Below are 24,884 nucleotides of genomic sequence, written 5' to 3'. Positions count from 1 at the left end.
GGTTTTTATCATGTAGTCCAGGCTGGCCTCAGAATTAAGTAGCCAGCCTGGTCTGAAATTTGCAATTCACCTGTTGTTCAGAGTCCTGAGTGTGCGCCACTATGCCTTGACTATAATACAGTTTTAATGGCTATAATTTGCAACTAGTAAAATGCGTAGGCCTTAGTGTATAGCATACTCAGTTTGAGCAATGCATATGCCAATATAATTTATAACCTTGTCAACCTATAAAATATTTCCATGACTTTAGTTAGCTCCATTCTGCTTTTTATCAGAGAATCTCTAATTGTCCCACCATCCACCCAGAGGGAAGCACTGGTAGGATCTTTGCCATTGCTTAGTCTCACCAGTCCTGAAAAGTCTGTGAGTGCACTCAGAGCAAGCGCGAGCACGAATGCGTGTGCTCTTAGATGGACCTTAGTACGCGGTTTTTCTGCTTGGAAAACTTTTACTAGTTATCTGTGTTGTCGTGTGCTTTAGCGTCCCTTTATATTAGATGATGCTGTTTTATCATGTGTGTGTACAACAATTTGTTTATTCTCCTTTTTATGTACATGTGGGTTTTTTTCAGTTTTGAGTAATTATGAATAAATCTTACGTAATATTCCTCTCTAAGATTAAAGGATAATTCATGTTTTCATTTATTTTGAACAAATATTTAAATATATAACTAAGTAGTTCTAAGTCAGGGATATTTTATGTGAAATTATTAAAGTTGTTGCTTTACAGACTCATACAGTGTGCTGACACACATTTAAGCTTAGTAATTGTTGTTGGTATGAAGTATTTTTAATTTATAATTCGTGGTGATGTTAATTTCCCTCCATTCACTTATTAGCTGTTTATTTAGGATTTTTTGGGGGAGATCAGGGAGGGTCCTAGGGATTGACTCCAGGGCCTCACATATGCTAGGCAAGTCTTCTAACACTGAGTCACACCTCCCCTTTTATCAAAGGGGCCCTGTTTAGTTTTTTAATGAATTATTTTACCCATTAAAAAAAAAGAATATTGTTTTCTCCTTGAGCATTGAGCTCTGGAGGTTGTTTATATATCTTGTACATGAATCCTTTTTCAGGTTTCTTTTTATCTGTCACTTGCCAATTCATTTTCTTAGCATTGTCTTTTTTTTCATCTTTTAATAGTTACTGTTATTTTGTATTTTGGGTGTATTTTTAGTGTACATTTTAGTAAGTTTTATTGTATACCCTTAAGTATAAGTGTATACTTAAGATATATTTAAGATATAAACATATCTGTTACCTCCAGAAGTTTCCCTTGTACCATTTTTAATCCACTCACCTCATCTGTTTCTAGACATACACTGATCTATGTTCTTTCACTGTACATTGCATTTTTAGTTTTTAAAGTTTTCATTTTATCCTGTTCTCGCCCTTCCTTCCTTCCTTCCTTCCTTCCTTCCTTCCTTCCTTCCTTCCTTCCTTCCTTCCTTCCTTCCTTCCTTCCTTCCTCCCTCTTTTCTTTCTTTTTTTTGAAACAGGGTCTGGTGTATAGATTATGTTGGTTTGGAACTCATTATGTAGCTCAGGTTGGTCTTCAACTTAATACTACTGCTTCAGTCTCCCAAGTGCTAGAATTACAGACATGAACCAACATGCCAGAATGTTATATAAACAGCATAATGTGTGTCTTTGTTTGGCTTATTTGAGTCAAAGTAATTACTTTAAGATTAATCTTGGAAACACACCTGTGAGCTCAGAGACTGTATGATATCTCCTGGAACTGGGGTTACCTCAGGTACTTCACCCATAAATTGGTACCACTTATCTCCATGACTAAATTTGCATACTCCTAGCTGAACCAAGACCAGCTAAGGTAAGGGAACACTGAACACTGAACCAAATACTCATTCAGTGCAGGAATGGCAGAAACTCATTCCAAAAGTTAGGCCCCCACTTAACAGAGACTTCTGGATATCACCAAAGCAGAACTAGACACTGATCTGCATCCAGAGGCAGAGGCAGAGCCAAAACAAGATTCAGACCCAGGTACTGATCCAAAATAGTCCTCAGATACAGAGCACGTAGGAAGGCGACTCCTAGAGAAAGTGCCAGCTTAAGACAGCTTTCTGAGAACTAGGAAGGGAATGTAAGAGCTGCCAAATGGAGTCTACCCCTGGGGAGTGTCTGCTGTTGTAGTTGGTTGTTACTTCAGAAGAGGACTGAGCATAGATTGGATACCTTGAACAATATTTTAACAGAGGAAAGTGACACCTCAACCATGCTGCCACCTAGTCCTTTCCCAAACTTCAGAGAGTACATTGAAAAATGAAAAGTAACCTTAAATCATCAGTAACAACCAACAAATTCCTAATGGGTAAGTTCCAGTGCAAAACCAATAGGTAACATGAAAAACCAGTACCATTTGCAACCCCCAAGTTACACCCCCAGCATAATGGCCACCAGTGAGAAAAAGCTAACCTAATCTGAAGAGGTAAAGCTTTCTTCTGTACTACAAGACATGCCTGCTGGTACAGTAGTGGCCCAAATGTCATGAGAGTAATCCTTAGAAAGAAAGATTTCTGATTGGGTTTAAGGCCTGCTCCACAGGTATGGCATCATTATCCTTTGGCTAGATAGGTTATAGACCCAAGGAGAGACTCTATTGCTATTACTCTGCTAAATGGACATAGTGTTACATTGACTCCTGATGACTTCTCTCATCAGAGAAGATGCTTCTTATACTCAGTGGTGATAAACCCAGAGACCCAAGGTGGTCAAGGTGCAGAGAGTAAGAGATTGAAAAATGTTCAGCCCTGAATGGAACATCTGTGGAACACCCCTTCTCTCAAGGCTCAGGAATCATTTGGGAAGAGGGGACAGAAAGATTTTAAGAGCCAGAGGCGGTGGGTAACTAAAAGAAAACAGTTTCTGGGCACAACAGGGAAGTTGCACATAGGAGCTCACAGCCGTTATAACAGATTTCAAAAGACCTGTTAGGCTCTGGCCAGACCAGTTACCACATGGAGATGGAGGTGGGCATGGAGTCCCACTTGTAACTAAGGAGCTATTGGCAGTTGATAGCTGCTGGGAGAGGAGCAGTCATTTTTCTCTAAGGTTGTGGCCCATGGTAGGTGGACCATCCTCTAGTAAAGGCCACACATCCTAGAGTATATATGCAGCATTTTCTATTGCATAAGTTTTTAAAAAGAAGATACGATTTGGGTAGCTAAGGATGGGTCTAGGATAAAAAATACATTGTACAAAATTCTCAAAGAACTAATAAAAAATGAGAAAACCTGCAAACTTTTCTATTGTTGGAGATCTATCCAACAAGAAACATTACAGTTTTAAACATTTAGACATATGCACTGAACATGGGTGCACCCAGTTTCATAAATCACACTTTGTTAGGTACGAAGACACAGCTTGACCCCAACACAGTAGTAGTGGGTGATTCATTACCCTCCACTATCAACTTTTTTTTATGGTTTTTCGAGACAGAGTTTCTCTGTGAGCTCTGGCTTTGAAGACCAGGCTGGCCTTGAACTCACAGAGATCTGCCTGCCTCCCTCTGCCTCCTGACTGCTGGGATTAAAGGTGTACGCCACCACTGCCCAGCCACTCTATCAATTTTGAGTTCATGTCAAAAAGTAAAGTAAAGCATCTGTATTATGATATCATAGATCAAAAGGACTTAACAGATATCTACAGAACATTCTCTCCTAAAACTGCAGAATATATATTCTTCTCAGCAGCCCATGGAACTTTGTCTAAAAGTTTCTATTAGGACATAGAAGAAATCTGAACAATTATGGGAAAATAGAAATATGTCCTTGTATTCTATCTGATGACAGTGAATAAAACAACAAAACAACAGTTAGAACGACTATAGAACATATACAAACATATGGAGGTCTAACAACACATTACCAAAAAGAAATAAAAACAGTTTCAAAATCAAAAGAAAATGAAACACAATGTACCAAAGTCAATGGGATAGAATGAAAATCGTCCTAAGAAAGAAGATTGGAACTCTTAATGCCTACATTAAGAAATCAGAAAGACCTCCTAATTTAATGCTACATCTTGGAGTTGTAGAAAAATAAAAACAAACTAACTCCCCTGTCTTAGTCAGGGTTTCTATTGCTGCTACAAAACACCATGACCAAAAAGCAAGTTGGGGAGGAAAGGGTTTATTTGGCTTACACTTCTAGGTAATAGTCTTATCATTGGAGGAAGTCAGGACAAGAACTCAAGCAGGGCAGGAACCTGGAGGCAGAAGCAGAGGCCATGGAGGGGTGCTGCTTACTGGTTTGCTCCCCCTGGCTTGCTCAGGCCACTTTCTATAGAACCCAGGACCACCAGCCCAGGGATGACGCCACCTACCATAGGCTGGGCCCTCCCCCATTGATCACTAATTGAGAAAATGTCTTAGCTGGATCTCATCAAGGCATTTCCTCAACTAAGCTCTTTCCTCTCTAACAAATCTATCTAGCTTGTGTCAAGTTGACATGCAAAACCAGCCAGTACACCCCAAAATCAGTAGATAAAAAGAAATGCTTAAGAACATGGACACAGCCAGGCGGTGGTGGCGCACGCCTTTAATCCCAGCACTCGGGAGGCAGAGCCAGGCGGATCTCTGTGAGTTTGAGGCCAGCCTGGGCTACCAAGTGAGTTCCAGGAAAGGCGCAAAGCTACACAGAGAAACCCTGTCTCGGAAAAACAACAACGAAAGAACATGGACACATGGCTCAGGAGGTAAGAGTACTTGTTGTGCAAGCTTGAAGCCCTGAGTTCAGATTTCGGCACTCACTGATGGTCCTGTGTGCACATCAATTGTGACCTTGCCTCAGAACAATAAGGTGGAAAACGATAGAGGAGGTCACCTGACACCTTTTTTTTCTTTCTTTTCTTTTTTTTTTTTTAAGCTTCTAAAAAAAGGCAAATACCAGGCATAGATGGCACACGCCTTTAATCCCAGCGCTCGGGAGGCAGAGGCAGGTGGATCTCTGTGAGTTCAAGGCCAGCCTGGGCTACCAAGTGAGTTCTAAGACAGGCTCCAAAGCTACACAGAGAAACCCTGTCTCCAAACAAATAAAAAAACAAACAAACAAAGTTCAGGGAAGAAACTAATAAGAAACAAAAAACAAAAAAAATTTACAGAAACAGAGAGTTGGTTTTTGAAAGGATAAACAAGATCTAAACTCGGACAAAATGACCAGAAAAGATATCCCAAATTAATAAAATTGGAGAATGGAAAGGAATACTTTAAAAATATATGCTCACTGGGTGTTATAACATATGCCTTTAACCCAGTACTCAGTGGGAGGCAGAGGCAGGCAGATCTCTAAGTCCAAGACCAGCCTGGTCTACATAGTGAGATCCCATTTCAGAACCAACGTGTGTGTGTGTGTGTGTGTACTGTGTGTTTTCTACTAAATTGGAAAATCTAAAAAGAATGATGCATTTCTAGATTCATATAACCTACCAAAATTGAACTATGATGAAATAATTTAAACACTTTTGTAACAAGCAGTGAGATTAAAGTAGTAATAATAATAATAATAATAAAATCTGAGTAAAAAGTACAGTCCCAGTTGGATTCACTGGTGACTTTTTACCAGACCACCAAAGAACTGAAAGTAATTCTTATGAAACTCTTTCATGAAGTAGGAAATGAAGAAACACTACCAAACTCTTTATTAAAGGCATTATTACTCTGATATCAAAATCATATAAACACACACAATTAGATCAGTCTCCCTAATGCATATAACTGCAAAATTTTTCAGCAAAGTACTCACAAACTGAATATAGGTGCACATAACAAAGATCATCATGATGATCAGGTTGACTTTAGTCCAGCGATGCTGGGAGGGTTCAGCATATAGAAATCAATGTATGTAATACGTTATATGAATGGACTCAGTGACAAAAATCACATGATCATCTCATCTTTTCATGATCAAAATCCTGAAGTGAGAGCTGGATAGATAGATAGCTCAACAGTTAAGAGCATTAGCTGCACTTACAGAGGATCTGGGCTCAATTCCCAGCACCCATGTCGCAATTCACAGCCTTCTGTAATTCCAGTTCTAGGGGGTCCATCACCCTCTTCTGGCTTTCATTGGCACCAGGCACACTTTAGTGCACACATATGCATGCAGGCAAAACACGCATAAATGTTTTATTAAAAACCCCAGAGGAACTGAGAATAGAAGGAACACATCTCAGTGTTTGAAGGCTGTGTACAACAGACCTATAGCCAACTTTATACTAAATGGGCCAGAACTCAAAACATTTCCACTAAAATTAAGGAACAAGATAAAGGCGTCCATTTTCACTGCTTAGTCAATATAGTACTGGAATTCTTAGCTAGAGGGTAAGACAGGAGAAACAAAAGGCATACGAATAGGAAAGTTTTGAAGATGATCAGATTCTATACATAAGATCCTACAGACTGGACCAGAAAACTCTTGAGTGCTGACAAACACTTTGAGCAAAGTGGCAGGCTACACAATGAGTAGTCTTCTTTTATACCAGTAACACGATGAGAAAAGAATGAAGGAAACAGTCCTGTTCACAGTCCACACTATGATCTTAAACTAAATCTAACCAAGGATGGGAAAGATGTGGAAAACCTTAAGAATTCAAGAGAGAAATTGAAAAAGACACTAGGAGGTGAAAAGACCCCTATGCTCACGGACTGGAAGAATTGTGGAAATGGCTATCTTAACAAAGGTAGCCTACAAGATTGAATGGAATCCCAGTCAAAAGGCCAACACCATACTTCATGGAAATATAAAAAGCAATCTTAAAATTTATTTGGAAACACAAAAGTCTTCAGATACCCAAATCAATCCTGTCCTCCCCACCCCCAATCAAGAAGGAAAGAAAGTAATCAAGCAAGCAGAGGTATCACCATACCTGATTTCAAGGTGTGTTACAGATCCAAAACTAAGCCCAGTACTGGCACAGTCAGAAATACAGATCGGTGGAACAGAATAGAACATCTGGATGTAAGTCCCTGCAGCTACAGCCACCTGGGTTTTGACAAATGCTAAAAATAGTCATTGTAGAAAAGACAGCCTCTTTAACAACTGATATTGGGAAAACTGGGTATCTGATGTGAAACTTGATGATACGTACTCTTGATGTTACACCTGGGAATCCCCAGTCAAAGATAATACCCTAAAGATTTACTCGTGTGCCTTTTGTGGAGTGCATCCAAGTTTTACTCTAAATTACATCTAAATATTTTATTCTAAGATATGAATTCTGGTAAGTTTTGATTAATTTTAAGTATATAATAAGATACATATATATCGTATAAATAAAATAAGATTTCGATCTGTCGACTTCATTCCATGGAAGTGGGAGGTTGCTATTTTTGCATTTTAATCTTGCTTCTTTGGTTATTTCTAGTCCGGTTATGTCTTTAGTATCATTCACTGATTAGAATTTACATCACTTAGGCTTCTTTCAGTCTGTTTCACCATTTAGAAGAATGTAGTTGGTGACCTCAGTTGAGTAAAAAATGATAACAGTCATTGTAGGGGGGTTGTATAATTATTCCTTAGCTTTAAGACAAAATAAAACAAAATAAAAACATCTTCCAGCCTTCCATCCTAAGATGGAACTTATGAGTCTGTTAACTGTCAAAACTTACAATATCTAAAGTTTGTCATATGTTTTAAGCAGAGGGTATAGTTTTGTTGTTTCTTCTTTCTTTTTCCCTCAGTACTTGATTCTGAAGCTTGAAAGGCCTGCTATAGTTCAGAATATTACATTTGGAAAATATGAGAAAACCCATGTCTGCAATTTGAAGAAATTCAAGGTCTTTGGTGGAATGAATGAAGAAAATATGACAGAGCTGTTGTCTAGGTGGGTTTGCTTGTGGGCATGGAAGGGCTGTCTTTGGAGCATCCTGTAGGCTTTGTCTATTTTCTTCATAGGTGAATCTGTGTGCCCTTTCCAAGAAAGTAAAGAAAGAACACTTCTCTGGTTTTATTTCTAGTGTCTTTGTTAACACTGTGTCTTAAGTTGGTTTTTATTTTTTTTTAACTACCAGGTACTAGTTAAAATTGTTAAATAATGAAGAAAGAATCAAATGTTGGTTTCTTTTTTCGCTACTCATAATTTTGATCTCTCAATAACTTTCTAATGAAAATATCTGGGTTCAGTCCCAAACACTTCCAGAGCAAACCACCCATTTGTGGTGGGAGGGCAAAAACCCTGCTACTGGAAAACATAAACCTTAACTCAAAATGTGAATTGTCCAATCCAAAATGGTATTCTAAGATTTTACTGTTAGAGATGAAAAGGGGAAGGTTCAGTAAATGAAAACAAAACAAAATGTGACAGCATGTAGCACACAGTGTTTGCCGTTTGGAAAGAGCGTAGTCAAGTGGAGTTCTAAGACAGTTAGATCTCAGCATGATGAGAAGTCATATAGCCAGTGGAAAGAAAAAAGATTTAGAATGTATTTGTGACATGGTTATCCTGTTAAGAAAACACTGAAGTAAATACTAGTTACGTGCTCTGATTTAAGTCCTAGAAGTATTTTAGGGAGTAAGGTAGTTGGATGGTAAGGAGTTTTCCTATGAACACTTGTATCAATCTTGGTTAAACGAGAGGTGATATGGGTTACTGTTTATTTAGTTAGTTAAAGGAGATGCTATTAAATCAGCAAACCAACATTGGTTTTGAAAATTTGTAAATGTCCTGCTGCCCCACAGCCGCATATAAAATAATCACTCAGAGTCTTATATTAATTACAGACTGTATGGCCTTTGGCTTCAGCTTCTGGCTAACTAACTCTCTCATCTTAAATTAACCCATTCCTATTAATCTATATATTGCCACATGGCCATGACATTACCGGTCTGCTGGCATCTTGTCGCTCCTTCTGCAGCACCTGGTGTCTCTCTTGACTCCATCCTTCTTCTATATCTCTGCTTGGATTTCCCACGTGGCTGTAAGCTTTCTTGCCATAGGCCAAAACAGCTTTATTTATTATCCAATGGGAGCCACACATATTCACAGCATACAGAAAGACATCCCACAGCATGAATGATAAAAAGATAATTAAAAAATGTAATTCTTTGACAAATTCTAATATTTGGCCTTGTTGAACTTGTTAGATAAGACTGAATTGTTTTTAATTCCTTTCCTACTACTTGAATATTTTTCATATTAAATTATATATTAAAGATAGTCACACATTTCCATACAGCTAGCCATATTCTCTAGTTAATATATCACATTCTTCATTAGATTTTGTGTAGTTTTAAAAAACACAGCAGTATTGCAGTTGATTTGGATGTGCACATTTTGACTTACGTTTTCATGTTCAATTATTTGCTTATATTGTCTTGAATATACAGTATTAGCATTGGCTTAAAGCTTAACATCTGAGTATAAGATTAGAGTGTCTTAGTGTGTTTACTAAATTATGAAATCATGTTTGATAATATGAAGGTTTTTTTTCTTCCCCTACCCCCAACAGTGGCTTGAAGAATGATTATAACAAAGAAACATTTACCTTGAAACATAAAATTGATGAACAGATGTTCCCTTGTCGATTCATTAAAATTGGTAAGGCTTTAGTGGTTTTGAATTAAAAACAGTTTTTTACTGTCTTTCGTTCATAGACTCTGGTGTATGGACCAGGTCTCTAGGCCCTGTGTTTAGGGTTTTAACAGGAGCGTTGCTGCACTGGTTAGTTTGTACACTGGCTTTGACTGCTTTTGTGCCCCAGAGGCAGAGGGATGGTTTAAAGAGATCACATAGCCCATCAAGCTGAAAAGATTTCTGTTGGCCCTTTACAGAAATGTTTGCTGACTGTTGCTTTATGAATCCATTAGTAAGTGACAGCTATTTAGTAAGGATATTTTTTCCAAGTGTTTTCTCTTTTGAAAGGGTTCTTACAAGACTTTATGGGATGTAGTGATCTGATTGCCTTAATTATTCATGGAGGTTTGTCATTTATTTATTCTAGAACTATCAGCTAAAACCAAACACTGATGAGTTTTTCAAGACACTGTAATGTGGTCATTGGCTTTTGTTCTTGTATATTTCACATTTTATGTGAAATGCTGGTTAAACTTGTCAATCTCATGGTTCAGCAATGATATGCAAACCACAGTTCACAATACTGTCTTTAAGGCATATATTTATCAGCAAGTGTTTTAGCTTATGAAAGTGCTTACAAAACATTCTTCAGGCTAGGCTTCTTAGGATCTTCTGTGTTCCTTTAGATTTAGTATTTAGAGGGCAGGCATGTTAAGGTCTGAGCCTTTGGATTTCTATCTCTGCCTCGCACCTTTAGCACTATTATATTAAAATTGGAACCAAAGAAGTCATATTTATTATTGAAGAACAATAATTAATTCCAGAATCCCATATTTTGATTTTTGAGAATTTTTTTTTGTAATAATAGTGTTCAAGAGTAGACACAAAAGGAATAGTTGAGACCCTCAGGACTGTGGTTTCAGGAAGTTTTGTATTTATTCAAGTCACAACAAAGCCCTGCTTTTTTTTTTTTTTTTTTTTTTTTTTTTGGTTTTTCGAGACAGGGTTTCTCTGCGTAGCTTTGCGCCTTTCCTGGAGCTCACTTGGTAGCCCAGGCTGGCCTCGAACTCACAGAGATCCGCCTGGCTCTGCCTCCCGAGTGCTGGGATTAAAGGCGTGCGCCACCACCGCCCGGCTAAAGCCCTGCTTTATTAAAGCCGTTTAAGCACTTGTGTTGTAGTTCAATTTCTTCTGTGTACCTCGTGGTTGAAAAGAAATATTGGATAGCCAGTCAAGTCTTTTAAAATTGCAGATAGGCAGCCATGTCATCTTCAAGTAACCAAATGTGTTCTTTTTAATTAGATTTTTTTTTTACTTTATGCATATGTTTTGCCTTCATATATGTATGTGCACCATGTATTATGGTGCCTAGTGCATGAGGAGCGCAGAAGAGGGCATTGGATCCCCTGGAACTGGAACTAAGGATGTTTGTGAGCTGCTGTGTGGGAGCTGGGAACTAAACTCGGGTCCTCTGGAAGAGCAGCCAGTGCTCTGAACCGCCTGCCGAGCCGTTTCTCTATCCCCCAACCGTCCCCCATTGTACTGGCTAAGTACAATGCCTAGTGTGATATCCATTAGTAGAGAAATTGGCTTCTTTGTCTCATTCTGACTGGAACAAGAGTACTTAATATTTCCTCAGGCTTAATGATTAAGCCTTAAGATGATTTTTTTTAAAGTAATTGAGCACATTTTTTTCCTTTTAGCTTTGTTTAGGTGGAAAATTACATCACTATATCTTTTTATTGAATCATCTTGTACTCCTTGAAAGAAGTCTTTTTTTTTTTTAATAAAGAAAACTTATGAGTTTTTTTTTTTTATTGTTATTGCATCTTTCCCTTATTATTTGGGTACGTCCTCATAGTTGAGACTGACTTCTTTCATAGTTGAGATTGAGTATTTTGTCTTTGGCTTTGTTTTCGGGATTATATATTGATAAATAATTGAAGTTTTAGTTTATACTTGGATACAGTTTTAAAAATACTATTATCAGCTGTGTGTAGGATCAGTAACCTCTGTTACATTATCTATTTTGGATTTTATTTATGATGACTTTGAAGTTATATCAGTTTTTACTAACTAAAAAATATCATGATGGTTTCAGTCAGATTTGTTTTTTAATATCACAAGCCGTCTTTTAAAAGTTGAACACTCATTTGTTTCTGTGATGCATGGATTTTGTTGTTGCTGTTTTGGAACAGAGTTTCACTATGTTGGAACTCTTATTCCTCCTGCCATAGCCTCCTGGGGACTGAAAGTGCAGGTGTGTGGCATGTGTGCAGAAATTTGATGAGTAAATCCATATAGACTTAAACATTAGTAGTTTTACTTTGCTGAAACTTATTTGAAATATATTAATTTTTTCCCTCTTTTTGCTTTTCCTCCTTAAAGTTCCACTTTTGTCCTGGGGGCCCAGCTTTAATTTTAGCATCTGGTATGTTGAACTTAGTGGCATTGATGATCCTGATATAGTGCAGCCCTGTCTGAACTGGTACAGCAAGGTAGGCCTGTGCTTTAAAATTAGATTCTGATACCTAGTGAGGGAGAAATGTATCAATTTCTTTATTGTGACCAATATGAAATGTTGGGAATAATAGTAAAAGTTAGGATTAATCAGCTAACATTTTAAAACAGTGTAGTGGTCAGCTGCTCAACACTCCTAACTCATTCAAATCATTACCATTTTAGGAGATGGAATTGCCAATCTTTGCTATTTCATAGATAAGGAAATGGGGCAGAGAGGCTCCCACAGTTGTAAAGTGCTTGAGCCCGATGTTGGACTCAGGCATTAGGGCTCTACAGTTTGCTGTTACTTTATTCTATTTGCTTAGCCCTCAGTTTTACTTTTTATTATAAAGTGATATGAATATTTTGAATACAATTTTTACTGGGTTATTTTTACAATCTGATAGAAAGTTAATATTTGAACATGATTGAAATGCCTAAAGTCAACAGGCTAGCCAAATGTCGCTCTTTAATAAAATTGATGTTATATAGATAATTAATAATAAATCTATTTTTAAGGCCCAAGGCGGGGGATAAAGTTAGTGGGAATATGAATCATTCTGGTTATTTAATGAGGTTACATATTGATAATTATATTGTATAAGCAATAGGGATTTGATAACCCTTTATTAGTTAAGAAGTGAGGTAACTATAAACTGGCTGTTTTTCAAGTCTTTTGGGGTCTTATTTTCCTGTCTTATTCCAGGGTAATGTTTATAGGGAAATCATTTTTTTAATTGTCATGCAGTGTTTCTATATAATTTTATTTTATTTTTATTGTAAAGCAATACACTTAGAAAATTTGAGGTAATTCCAGCACGTATTTTTAACTTGTTTGCTTTTCAATTATTCTTCTGAGCTTGTATTTATTTCTGCCATTCACCCTGTTAAAGAAAATGGTTTGTAAATTGAGTGCTCACTTTCAAAGTCATGCTCTTTCTCTTAGCACCTGTATTGTGATGTTATTAGTTAATGTCCTAAGAATTGCAAAATTTATAGCCTTAAGGGGTTTTTAATATAGAATATGCTGCCTTTTGCCCTCCCCCGCCCCCGACATTTAGGCTTTTGAATTGTGTCTGGTTTGATCTCCTTGGGTAACATACTTATAATCTTGGGCAAATTGGTACAGTAGCATTAAGCTCCAGTTTTATTACTTGACAGGTGAAAATAATGGTAACTAATGAACGGGATTAAATATGGTGCTTGGTAAATAGTAGATGCTCAACTTAATTGTTTTTATTGTTATTGTTCCTACAGTGGCAGCTAAGCATCTCTCTTTCCCCCCCTACTTTTCTTGTGTTCTAGTAGTACCGCGAACAAGAAGCCATTCGCCTTTGCCTGAAACACTTCAGACAGCACAACTATACAGAGGCTTTTGAGTCCCTGCAGAAGAAAACCAAGATCGCCCTGGAGCACCCGATGTTGACAGACATGCACGACAAATTGGTGTTGAAGGGTGACTTTGATGCTTGCGAAGAGTTGATTGAAAAAGCTGTGAATGGTAAGACACTTAGAACCTTGGATATTAGGAATTTAATTTCAGTATTTACAGGAAACTTTCAAAAAGAATATATGCTGCTTACTCAGACTCCTTTCTATTTTTCTTGTGTTTTTACTACATAAAGTTGGTTAGCTTCTTGGAGTAGGGAATTCTTTTATGTAAGATAGGTTTATAACATCACAGGAATTTTACAAAAAGAGTAGAAATACATGTGAGTTTATTTACCTATATTAAACTGTCATTCTGGAAACCAAGCACTTAACTAACAACAATTCAAGTGAGAAACAATTTTTTGGTGTTATGGTCTGTTATCAATGACTTTTTCTTTTAAGTAATTTTTTTCAGTGGCCAATATTCTCTCTCTCTCTCTTATTTTTGACAGGGTTTCTCTGAGTAGCCCTGGCTGTCCTGGAACTCATTTTGTAGACCAGGCTGGCCTCAAACTCAAGATCCACCTGCCTCTGCCTCCCGAGTGCTATAATTAAAAGTGTGTGCCACTACCACCCAGCTCCAAAATATATATATATATATATATATATATTTTTTTTTTAAGAGGGAGTGTTTTCGAGACAGGGTTTCTCTGTGTAGTTTTAGTGCCTGTCCTGGATCTCACTCTGTAGACCAGGCTGGCCTCGAACTCACAGAGATCTGCTTGGCTCTGCTTCTCAAGTGCTGGGATTAAAGGTGTGCGGCGGCGGCCACCACCACCACCACCACCCAGCCCAATATTCATTTTTTTAATAGTGTGATTTGGATAGGAGGGGGTTGTATGTATATTCTAAAAGTATTAGTAAATGTAACAGACAAGGAAATTTGCATTAAAATGTTTTTCTTTATAATGCGAACGATACTACTACATAATCCTTGATTTTCTTATAGAATTGCTGACTTTCTTAAGTGGCCTATAATTTGGCTTTCAACACGTGTATATAACATAATGAGTTACTTTGACTTTGAATATTTAAGGTCTCAGAGCTATTTGAAGTAAAAAAGAGGGCTCTGTTATCCCTTAGTGAATGAGAACTTTCTTTTATCTTTTTCTCCTTTTTGTTCTTCTAGAGTGGTTTTCATAGTGACAAAGAACATTATAGATACTGAATATGAAGCTTGTGGAGGGCTGGGCTATGGCTCATTGGTAGAATACTTGCTTAGCATACACAGAGCCATGCAACTTCAGAAGCATTGCATAAACTAGGCCTGGTAACCCAGCAGTGGGGAGAGTTGAGGCAGGAGGATCAGTATTTCAGAGTCATCTTCAGCTACACAGCAAGTTCCAGACTAGCCTGAGCTATGTGAGACTCGGTCTCAGCAAACATATTTGTAGGGTTGAATTCAGTATATCTTTTCATACAAAGAATAAGGAATAATAATGTATTTTATTCCTTTTCTTCCTTATATTTTATTCTCCCTGTTGTTATTATCCATTGTTACGAGGTGCTTACATTATTCAGATATTGTATTGGGTATTTTAACTAAGGAAATCAGAACTCATACTTTTTTATTTTATAAACTTATTCTAAAATCAATTGCTTCCAGCTCTATTGTAAGATACATTGGTGAAATTTCCTCCAAGCCTTGTACATTGTTGTTATTTATTTAATTGATTCATACTTACAAGTGAAGTTTTGAAATTGAGTATACTTTAGGAACACTGATAATAATTCCATATGAAACTATTAAAATGCTACCAATGAAAGTACATAACTATGTCTCCATTTCTAAAAGTTAATTCTTTTTCTCATCTCAGTATGAGGGAAGTATATAGGTGATTTTATGATTTTGAGTTGGCTTCTTTCACATCTTTTCCACCAAGGCATCTAATTTTGTTGTGTTAGTGTTAGAAAGCAGCAGCCCCCACCATGTGTAATGTCATTGGCTGTAAGGCTAATGGTCGTTACATTTTAAAGTCTCTCTTCAGTTGTATGCCCCATGGTTAGGAGAAGCTGTTAAAAGCGCGTGCAAGTCTCTTGACTCTAGTTTTTATACTTCTGACTCTAGAAAGGGAGCCTGGTTTAGCAAAAGTGATCATAACTGAAACTTAATACCACATCATCTTGTTACTGCTAAGGGCTGTCTATTGCCTTGGAACACTTAGTTAATAACTATTCCTTTCAGGGTTGTTCACTTTGCTGCTGACTTTGCTGTTGATGATTTGTTGAACAAATAAGGAAAAGAACAGTGCAGAACTTTTTGGCTTCTCTTCCACTGAAAATGTAGATGAGGCCAAGAAGTTCTTGCTCACTGAATAGGAAAGTAGGACACTGAAGCATCTTTTATCAAACTCCTTAAAGTGGAGCAAACCAAGCCTTCTTCCAGTGTTTTTAATGTTCTCATTAATACAATCTTAAGTGTGATCTTCATTGGAGTATGTCTTCTTCCTTTTTTCTAACACCTGTCTAAAACTTTCATGAGTGAATAAGACTAAACTTTTTAAAAAACAGACAAGGTTATTTTGTCTTTTTAGAGGTGTGTACACACACACACACACACACACACAATGACATTATAAGCTATACATACTTGGAATGTATACTTTGGTATATGTTGACATATATGTGTGTATGCCCACATGCCTGACACCACCACCACCACTATACTTACAGTAACCAACATTGACAATCCCTAAATTTTTCTCACATTGTTTTGTAATCTAGCCCTCGTTCATTGTTTTCATTCCATCCTTTGGTAACTATTTACTTACTTTCTGTTGCTATAAATGAGTTTGCATTTCTATAACTTTATGTAAACAGATTCTATTCTTTTTTTAAGATTTATTTATTTATTATGTATACAGTGTTCTGTCTGCACATATCCCTGTAGGCCAGAAGAGGGCATCAGATCTCTTTACAGATGGTTGTGAGCCACCATGTGGTTGCTGGGAATTGAACTCAGGACCTTTGGAAGAACAAGCAGTGCTCTTAACCTCTGAGCCATCTCTCCAGCCCCCCAGATTCTATTCTTGGACTTCTTTCAGTTGGCTTAACTGTTTGGAATTTCATCTAGGTTGTTGCACCTATCGATACTCATTTTCTAATTGCTAAGTAGTGCATGATATAGATATATTAGTTTTCTTCTACATTCATCTGTTGATAGACATCTGGATTACTCACACTTGTGGGCTATTGCAAGTAACCATTGCTGAACGTTTGTATATAAGTCTTTGTGTGGAAACACACTTTTACTTTTTAAGGTAGATACTTAGGAGTAGAGTTACTGTGTGCCATGTTGTATGTATAGTTTAACTTTTTAAACTGCCAGTTCTTCAGCATTGCTGTTTTATATTCACACAATAGTGAATAAAAATTTCAGTTGTGTGACAATAATTAAGATGAGGTCATGAAATTGAGAGTGAGTAAGGAGGGCATGGGAGGAGTTGGAGGGGAAGAGTGGTTGGTGGAAATGATGTAAAACAGTACTCATGTTTGAAATTCTAAAATTAAACAACAAATGTAAAAAAAAAGTCAGTTGTTACACATCCTTGCCCATATGTTGTAACATCTATCAATAGTTTTAATATTGACTATTCTGATATATGTATTATTGTGGGGATTAGTAAGACACCTCCATGTAGTTAAAAAGGAGGCTTATTTTGGGGTAACTTATAGCCAGTAAAGGGTTGGTTACAGGATCCAGGAGAGGTGAGGTGAGGTGTAGTCCAGCAGGGTTCTCTGAAGAACTCTGCTCAGTCTACCACCCATCATCCAGGACCATGAGGAACCAAGAGCCCAGCACAACTGGATCTCGGATCTTATTGGCTCCCATCTTGGCCCTGCCCCAGGGGCAGGTCATAGGTAGGCATGGCAGTTACCAGAGGCCTCACTAGGGGTAGTACTTCCAGGTCAAAGCTGGAAAACCTACCCACTACATATGTATGTATTTTCTGGTTTTAATTTGTACTTTGGTAGTAACTAATGATTATAATAGGAAGGTTTCTCTGGTCCTGTTAGGCCCCTGCAGTCCTGTGGCCTGCTTATAAAATAATATTTTAGAAGCTTATATTAATTATAACTGCTTGGCCATTAGCTCAGGCTTATTACTGACTAGGTTTTATATTTAAATTAACACATAATTTTTATCTATGTTTAGCCATGTGGCTTGGTACCTTTTTTAGTTTTGTCTTGTCATTTTGTTTTTTCATTGTAGACGAATTTCTAAACGGTCTTAATAAATAAAAACACGGAGCCAAATATAGGGGTGAAAGCCTTAGAGCGATCAGGGAAATAGAGAAAGCTACTAGCCAGCCTTACCTCACCAACTCTGCAGCTTCCAAAGAGAGCTTCTTCCTGTAAATGATGCTTAGCATATTTTCACAGACTTATTTTTATCTTTGTGTCTTCATTGCTGAAGCATTTGTTTGTATCTTTTGCCCATTTTTTAGTGAATTTTTTTCCTGTGGTTTTTTTCTGCATTTTAAGACTTTTTCTACCTGGAGACAAGTTGTTTATTAGATATTTTTGGTTGTGAGCCTAGCCTATAGTGGCTGAGCCATCTCTCCAGCCCTATTAAACATATATAAGGGATTTGAAAACATTCTTTGAGTATAGGGGAGACAAAATTCTGATATGATTTAAAATGTCATAATGAAACCTATTTTATGCAGTTAATATATGCTAATAAAAATAAGAAAATATATTTTCACAGGATTGGTGATACAGGTCTGTAATCTCTGTACTTAGTAGATGGAGGTAGGACAGATGGAGGTCAGTCTAAGATGGAGGTAGGACAGTTAGAGGTCAGTCTAAGAAACATAAGACCGTGTCTTAAAAAAACATAAATAAAATAAAACAAATAAAAAGAAAATAGAATCTATAGTCTATGGCTTATCTTTCCATCTTCTTACTGTGTATTTGAACATCAGAAGTATTACCTATGGTAAGAATCCTTCTGTCTCTTGATTATTACCATGCTCTTGATGTTAAATCTGAGCAAGATCAGAACTTCTTGTTTTCTTCCAAGAGTTTTAGTTAAGGTTTACATTTATGGTTGTGATTGACTTTGAGTTAATTTTTGTGTGTTGTACCAGGTAGGAATCTAATCATTTCTTGTTTGACAATGTAGTATGTTTCACCAGTATCACACCGGCTTGATTACTCAAGCTTAATAGTAAGTCTTCAGATCCAGTAGTATTAAGTCCGGCACTGTTCTGTTTCAAGATTATTTTGACTATTCTGGGTGGTCTGCATTCTCCTGTGAATTTTAGAATCTGCTTGTCAGTGTCTAAAAAAATGTCTACTATGTTTTTTTTTAGTTTATAGTATAGTCATAGGTCAACTTGGCAAGAATTGAAATCTTCATGTTCAGTGTTTTATTTAAACATGGTTTATACTCTCCATTCTTACAGTTCTTTTAACATTTATTTCACTGTCTTTAGTTTTTAGTAGCTGAGTCTTAGGTATATATGTTGGTTGTCCCATAGTATTTCATGTTTTATATTCCTATTACAAATAGTATTTTTAAAATTCTGTTTCTAATTGTTAACTGCTAGTGTCTATGAATAAATCAGGTATTTTTATGTTGGTTTTCTATTCTTCAGCCTTGCTAAATTCCCTTCTCTTGGTAACTGCTTGAAGGATTCAGGAGAGTGTTTAGTCATGCAGTCACTTTTGGAAGACCCCTTTCACGTTTCATCCAGTCCTGATAGTTTTCATTTTTTTTTCTTCTTACTGTATTAGCTCAGACTTTCCATAGAATAGTAAGCAGTGTGGAGACAGATATCTTTGCTTTGTGAAGTAGTCCTTAAGTAAAATGTTAGTTATAGTTTTTTCATAGGCATCTTATCAGATTGAGGAAATCTAGTTTGCTATGTCTTTATCAGGAATAGATACTGGTTTTTTATCAAATATGTTTTCTGTGTCTTTTGAGATGGTGAAAAGATTTGCTGTGTTAACTGCTCAAATTTAAGTTAATTTAAGATTAACTATAATCAATTTAAGATTTCAATTCAACTTTGCAATACTGTGAAAATCCCTGTTTGATACTTATTTGTTACATTTGATTTACAAAATTTTATTGAGTGTTCTTACACATAGTTGAACATTTGGATACTGGCCTGCAAGTTTGTTATAAGTGTATACCTTGTTCTGATGTGTGGGTACTTCTGGCCTTTATAGAAAGAATGAGGTGAGAATGAGTCTCTCTTTGATAAACATTTTCTGAAAATGTTTATATAGAATTAATAGTACCATGGTGAACTTTAAAAAGGATGAATGGTGAAAAGTGGGCCTCACTGAAGTTAATTTTGTGGAGACTTGTAAATTTCACACCTATTATTGTTAATAGATAAAGGACTGTTTGTATTCTGTATTCTTGAGGGAGTATTAGTTTATGCATTTTGGGGAATATTTAAGTTGCTAAATTTATCAGTATAAAGTTATTCATAGTTTTTTTTTTTTAATTTTCCTTTTTGCGTCTTTATGTCATGACTTACTCTTTATGGTTTCTTTTTCTTCTCCTTAATTTGTTCTTCCTTTTTTCCTTTTTTCTTCATTCCCTGAGACAAAGTCTTTTTATGAAGCCTTGACTGACTTGTAACTTGTTTTATTGTCTAGGCTGGCTTTGAACTTGGCAATCCACCTGCCTCTGCCTTCCTAGTGCTAGAATTCCCTTTTTTCCTAGATTCTTATCATGAGTATTGAAGCCACTGGTTTACTATTCTTTTTTAAATATTTCCAGCATTTGGTGTTGAAATTTTCCCTTTCAGTGCTGCTTTAGTTGCTGCTCACAAATCTTGTTACACTGTATTTGTTTTCACAGTTTGCACTTAGGGTAAAGAGGCTCGCTTCTCTCTTTCCAGCCCCCTTTCCTTTCTTTCTCTTTCATGTGAAGTCTTGGAGCTGAGGTATCTAACAGAAGGTTGAAGGTATAATGGTAGCGTATATTCTGGTGTAGTTCATATTCTCAGAAGCAAATCTCTTTATCATCACCTCAGAAAACATGGGAGAAACATTTGCTGAATACATCTGTTCTTGATAGAGGATGGCAAACTAGATATAGAAATTCCTTCAGTCTGAAAAATGTCTGCAGAAACTTAATGATTATATTATACATAACGTTCTTACATATTCTGTTTCATGTGGTATTTTGGAGGGCCTTGCATCAGATTCCCAAATGGCTAAGAATATTATATTAACAAACAAATACTGAATTGTATTGCTTTTTCTAACATTTCTGATAATGAATTTTTCTTGTCGTAAATGTAGGAAATCAGTTGCTGATTTTTCTAATTTTAAGCTAACTTTTTATTTCTCAAATATACTAAACTTGGTCATCATGTATTTTTTTGAGTTTGTCATAGATTTAGACTGGTTAATGTTTACCTTGAATTCTTCCAGTTTTTATTAGTAATAAGAACAAATAACGTTTTTTCCCTTTATATTTCTTTCAGGTTTAGGTTCTAATTTCACCTAGTGAACTCAGAAGTTAATCTCTTCTTTCTGTGTTAAGATTTGAATTGTTTTTTGCTTTCTTACCTGGAAGAGCTTTGAGTTAGGTAATCTATCTTGAAATGGCCTGGTAGGAACATTCTGCCTATCTGTTCATGAAATGGCCTGGTGGGAGCACTCTGCCTGTCTGTTCATGAAATGGCCTGGTGGGAGCACTCTGCCTATCTGTTCATGAAATGGCCTGGTGGGAGCACTCTGCCTATCTGTTCATGAAATGGCCTGGTGGGAGCACTCTGCCTATCTGTTCATTTTGTCTTAACAGTTGAGGACTCATCAGGCTTGTTGCTTCAGCTGTAATTGGTTACGTTATTGTTAGGAATTGTCTATTAACATGTTACATTTAAAACTTAGGGAGATAAAGGTCTCTAATATCTTAAACTACTTAATGTTTGCAGAATTTCCTGGGCTATTTCTCTTTGTTCTTTATATTGGTTAGTTATAAATTGTTCCTCTTTTAAATCCATCATTGTCACCAGAACAGTCGTTTAGAAATAACTAATTTCTGTTACTTTCTTTTTGTTTTGTTTTTGTTTTTTCTTTTTGAGACAGGGTTTCTCTGTGTAGTTTTGTGCCTTTCCTGGAACTCACTCTGTAGACCAGGCTGGCCTTGAACTCACAGACATCCACCTGGCTCTGCCTCCCAAGTGCTGGGATTAAAGGTTTGCGCCACCACCGCCCGGCTTCTTTTCTTTCTTTTCTTTTTCTTTTCCCTGACAGGGTTTCTCTGTGTTAATAGCCTTGGCTGTTCTGAAACTCGCTCTGTAGACCAGATTGGCCTTTGCCTCCTGAGTGCTGGGTTAAAGGCCTGTGCCATTACGCTTTGTTAACTGTTACCTCTTTCTTTCTTTGAGATTCTCTCTCTCTCTCTCTCTCTCTCTCTCTCTCTCTCTCTCTCTCTCTCTCTCTCTCTTTGTTATTTTGTTTGTTATTTTGAGACAGGGTCTCAAATATGTAGCCTTAACTGGCCGAGAACTTGCTATGTAGACAAGACTGGTCTTGAACTCACAGAGATCCTTCTGCTTGGTCTCCTGAGTGCTGGGATTGAAAGCGTGCACCACCACGCCTAGCCTTTGTATCTTTTTTATAACATCTTTAGATGCATGCCTAGCTAATCATCAGATATTAAAATTTTCTCACATGCAGTAAGGGTATAAAAATTATGTCTACTTAATTGTTGTCTGGTTCACTGTTCTTGTTATGTAATGAAATGGCTCTTTGGTGAGTCATAATTTTATAGAAATATTATTTTTTTAACTTTCAAATACATTCCTGTTTTGATTATTGTCTTTATTACTGACCTCTAATGGAATTGCATAGTGGTCAGATTTGTGTGCTACGTGATTACCAGTCCTTTCAAACTTAGACTTGTAGTAATATAGCCAGTTTTATTCAGTTTTTAGAAATATTGGCAGTTGTTGAGGGGCAGTATTTTATATACATCCAGCAGGTCAGACTTGCTACCAGTGTGCTATCATATTGCACAAATCTTTATCAGTAGTTCCTGAGGAGAATGTATCTTAACACTCTTCCATGTAAGTAAGAATTGCATGTCTCTTTATGGTTCTAATTTTCTTCCCATATTTTGTTGCCATGTTTTTAGTTACACATCTTAATTTTTTTATTTTAAATTAAATTTTACTATGTATTGTTTACCCACTTTGATACAGTGTTTGCACGACGTATCTTTCTCGTTATTTTAAAAACAGTAGTATTTATTATTAAAGGTGGTCTCGTTTGTTGTTAAAGGTGGCCCAGGCTGCTTTGTAGTTGAGGATGACTTGGAACTTCTGGTCTTTTTGCCCCATCTTCCGAGTGTTTAGGTTACGAAGGGTTGCTAAAATGCCCAGTGTGATGTGGTTCTGGAGATTAAAACCAGGGCTTGGTACATGTTAGGCAAGCACTTTAGCCCCTTTCAGTCTTTAGTTTCAACCTTAAAAAAATGATTCATTTTCTATGTGTACAGTATTTTGCCTGCATGTATGCTTGGACACCAGAAGAGGGCACCAAATTTAATTATACATAGTTGTGAACCACCATGTGGTGGCTGGGAGTTGAACTCAGGACCTTTAGAAGAGCAGCCAGTGCTCTTTAACCACTGAGCCATCTCTCCAGCCCTAGTTTGAACTTTTCTATATCCTGTGTTAAAGAAGTAACTCTTGCAAATGTTATTTCTTTTTGTATTGATCTGTGTGTGTATGGTTTGTGTGCATGCATGAGTGCAGATGCATATGTCTGTGTGCACACATGCAGAGGCCAGAGGTTGATGATGATGAATGTGCTCCTTTGTCATCCTCTCACCTTACTCTTGAGACAGAGTCTCTCACTGAACCTGAAGCTCACTTTTTGGTGAGGCTGCCCAAGTCCAGCCCTGTCCTGAGGTCTTCGTGTCTCTGTCCCTTGCTGCCATGGGGTTATAGGCGCTCACAGCCGGGCCCAGCTTACCATTTTACTTTCTAGGCTTTGTTATTCTCTTTATTTCTTCTTTGTGCTCGTCATCTCTTGCTTTTCAATATTTTCAGTTTTCCCTTTGTGTACTTGGCTCTAATGTATTCCACAATATATTTCTTCCTTTCTTCCTTTCTTCCTTTCCTTCTTCCTTCCTTCCTTCCTTCCTTCCTTCCTTCCTTCCTTCCTTCCTTCCTTCCTTCCTTCCTTTTCTTTCTTTTTTTTTTTTTTTTTTTTTTTTCCGAGACAGGGTTTCTCTGTGTTGTTTTGGTTCCTGTCCTGGATCTTGCTCTGTAGACCAGGCTGGCCTCAAACTCAGAGATGCTCCTGGCTCTGCCTTCCAAGTGCTGGGATTAAAGGCGTGCGCCACCACCGCCCGGCCCATAATATATTTCTGATAAAAATTATGACAAATATACAGTTAAAAATTTTTTCATCACCTTTTTTGTCTTTTTTTTTTTTTTTTTTTTTTTTTTGGTTTTTCAAGACAGGGTTTCTCTGCGTAGCTTTGCGCCTTTCCTGGAGCTAACTTGGTAGCCCAGGCTGGCCTCGAACTCACAGAGATCCACCTGGCTCTGCCTCCCAAGTGCTGGGATTAAAGGCATGCGCCACCACCGCCCGGCCCTTTTTTGTCTTCTAATACATGGATTATAAGTGGAGTTTCCATTTTATTTACTCATAACTCATATATTCATTGTTATTTATGATGGCATAGTTGAGGCCCTGTAAATATTGCTTCATTTTATACAGAGTTCATGAGTTTCCCCCTATCTTTACTGATTTCCTTGTTTCTATTACTGTGTACATTTTTGGTCTTCCATCTAAGATTTTATTTCCTTTGCCTTAAAGCACAGCCTTTAAACTCTTATAATAAAGAAGGTGTTTTTCTTTTCTTTTTTGTGTTCGTCTGAAACATTTGTCTCCTAAAGATGGACATTTTATGTTGGATGTAGAACTTTTGGCTAGCAATTTTTCTTCTCCTTTTTTTGAGACAGGGTTTTTCTGTGTAGCCCTAGCTATCCTGGAACTCACTCTGTAGACCAGGCTGGCCTCGATCAGATCCACCTGTCCCTGCCTCTGCCTCCTGAGTACTGGGATTAAAGGCGTGTGCCACCACCACTACCAACTAGCCAGCTAGCAATTATTCTTTCAAACATATTTTGATTATTATTCCACTGTTAACTGGCACCATTGTTATTGTTGAGAAAAGTGTGTTGTTATTTTTCTGTCTGTTTCTTTGAAAGAAATCTGTTGTTTTTCTTGGGCTGTTTAAATAGTCCGCCTTCATTTGAGCTTGTTTTGTAGCGTGTCTTCAGTTACAGTGCTGAACTCCTCAGCCTGTTAAAAATTGTGTGGTTTGTTTTACTCTTCATTTCCTTTGTCTCACTTTCTTACTTCTCCTGTTAAGCTTGACATCTGTGTTTCATTTCCATGCTTCTTTGAACTCTTTGTCCCATTCCA

At 37.1% G+C, this 24,884-nt stretch overlaps 1 protein-coding gene across 5 annotated transcripts in view; it reads left to right on the top strand.

Annotated features, from left to right (window-relative positions):
* Window positions 1–24,884, top strand: part of Mkln1 (muskelin 1) — a 141,234-nt gene that overhangs the window by 41,916 nt on the left and 74,434 nt on the right. For 2 of the 5 annotated variants that reach the window (XM_006979423.4, XM_076565979.1), the window contains 4 exons: window positions 7,702–7,844; window positions 9,469–9,557; window positions 11,922–12,031; window positions 13,344–13,536. In XM_006979423.4, coding sequence (XP_006979485.1) covers window positions 7,702–7,844; window positions 9,469–9,557; window positions 11,922–12,031; window positions 13,344–13,536 — 535 coding nt within the window. Of the gene's footprint in view, window positions 1–7,701; window positions 7,845–9,468; window positions 9,558–11,921; window positions 12,032–13,340; window positions 13,537–16,531; window positions 16,727–17,241; window positions 17,328–24,884 lie in introns of those variants that run through there. The other 3 variants (XM_042273007.2, XM_076565981.1, XM_076565982.1) reach the window with 3 other exon arrangements.

The sequence above is a fragment of the Peromyscus maniculatus genome, chromosome 3 (genome assembly GCF_049852395.1).
Source record: "Peromyscus maniculatus bairdii isolate BWxNUB_F1_BW_parent chromosome 3, HU_Pman_BW_mat_3.1, whole genome shotgun sequence".
Taxonomy (NCBI): domain Eukaryota; kingdom Metazoa; phylum Chordata; class Mammalia; order Rodentia; family Cricetidae; genus Peromyscus; species Peromyscus maniculatus.
Note: the sequence above shows the minus strand (reverse complement) of the source record. Positions and strands in the feature narration are given on the sequence as shown.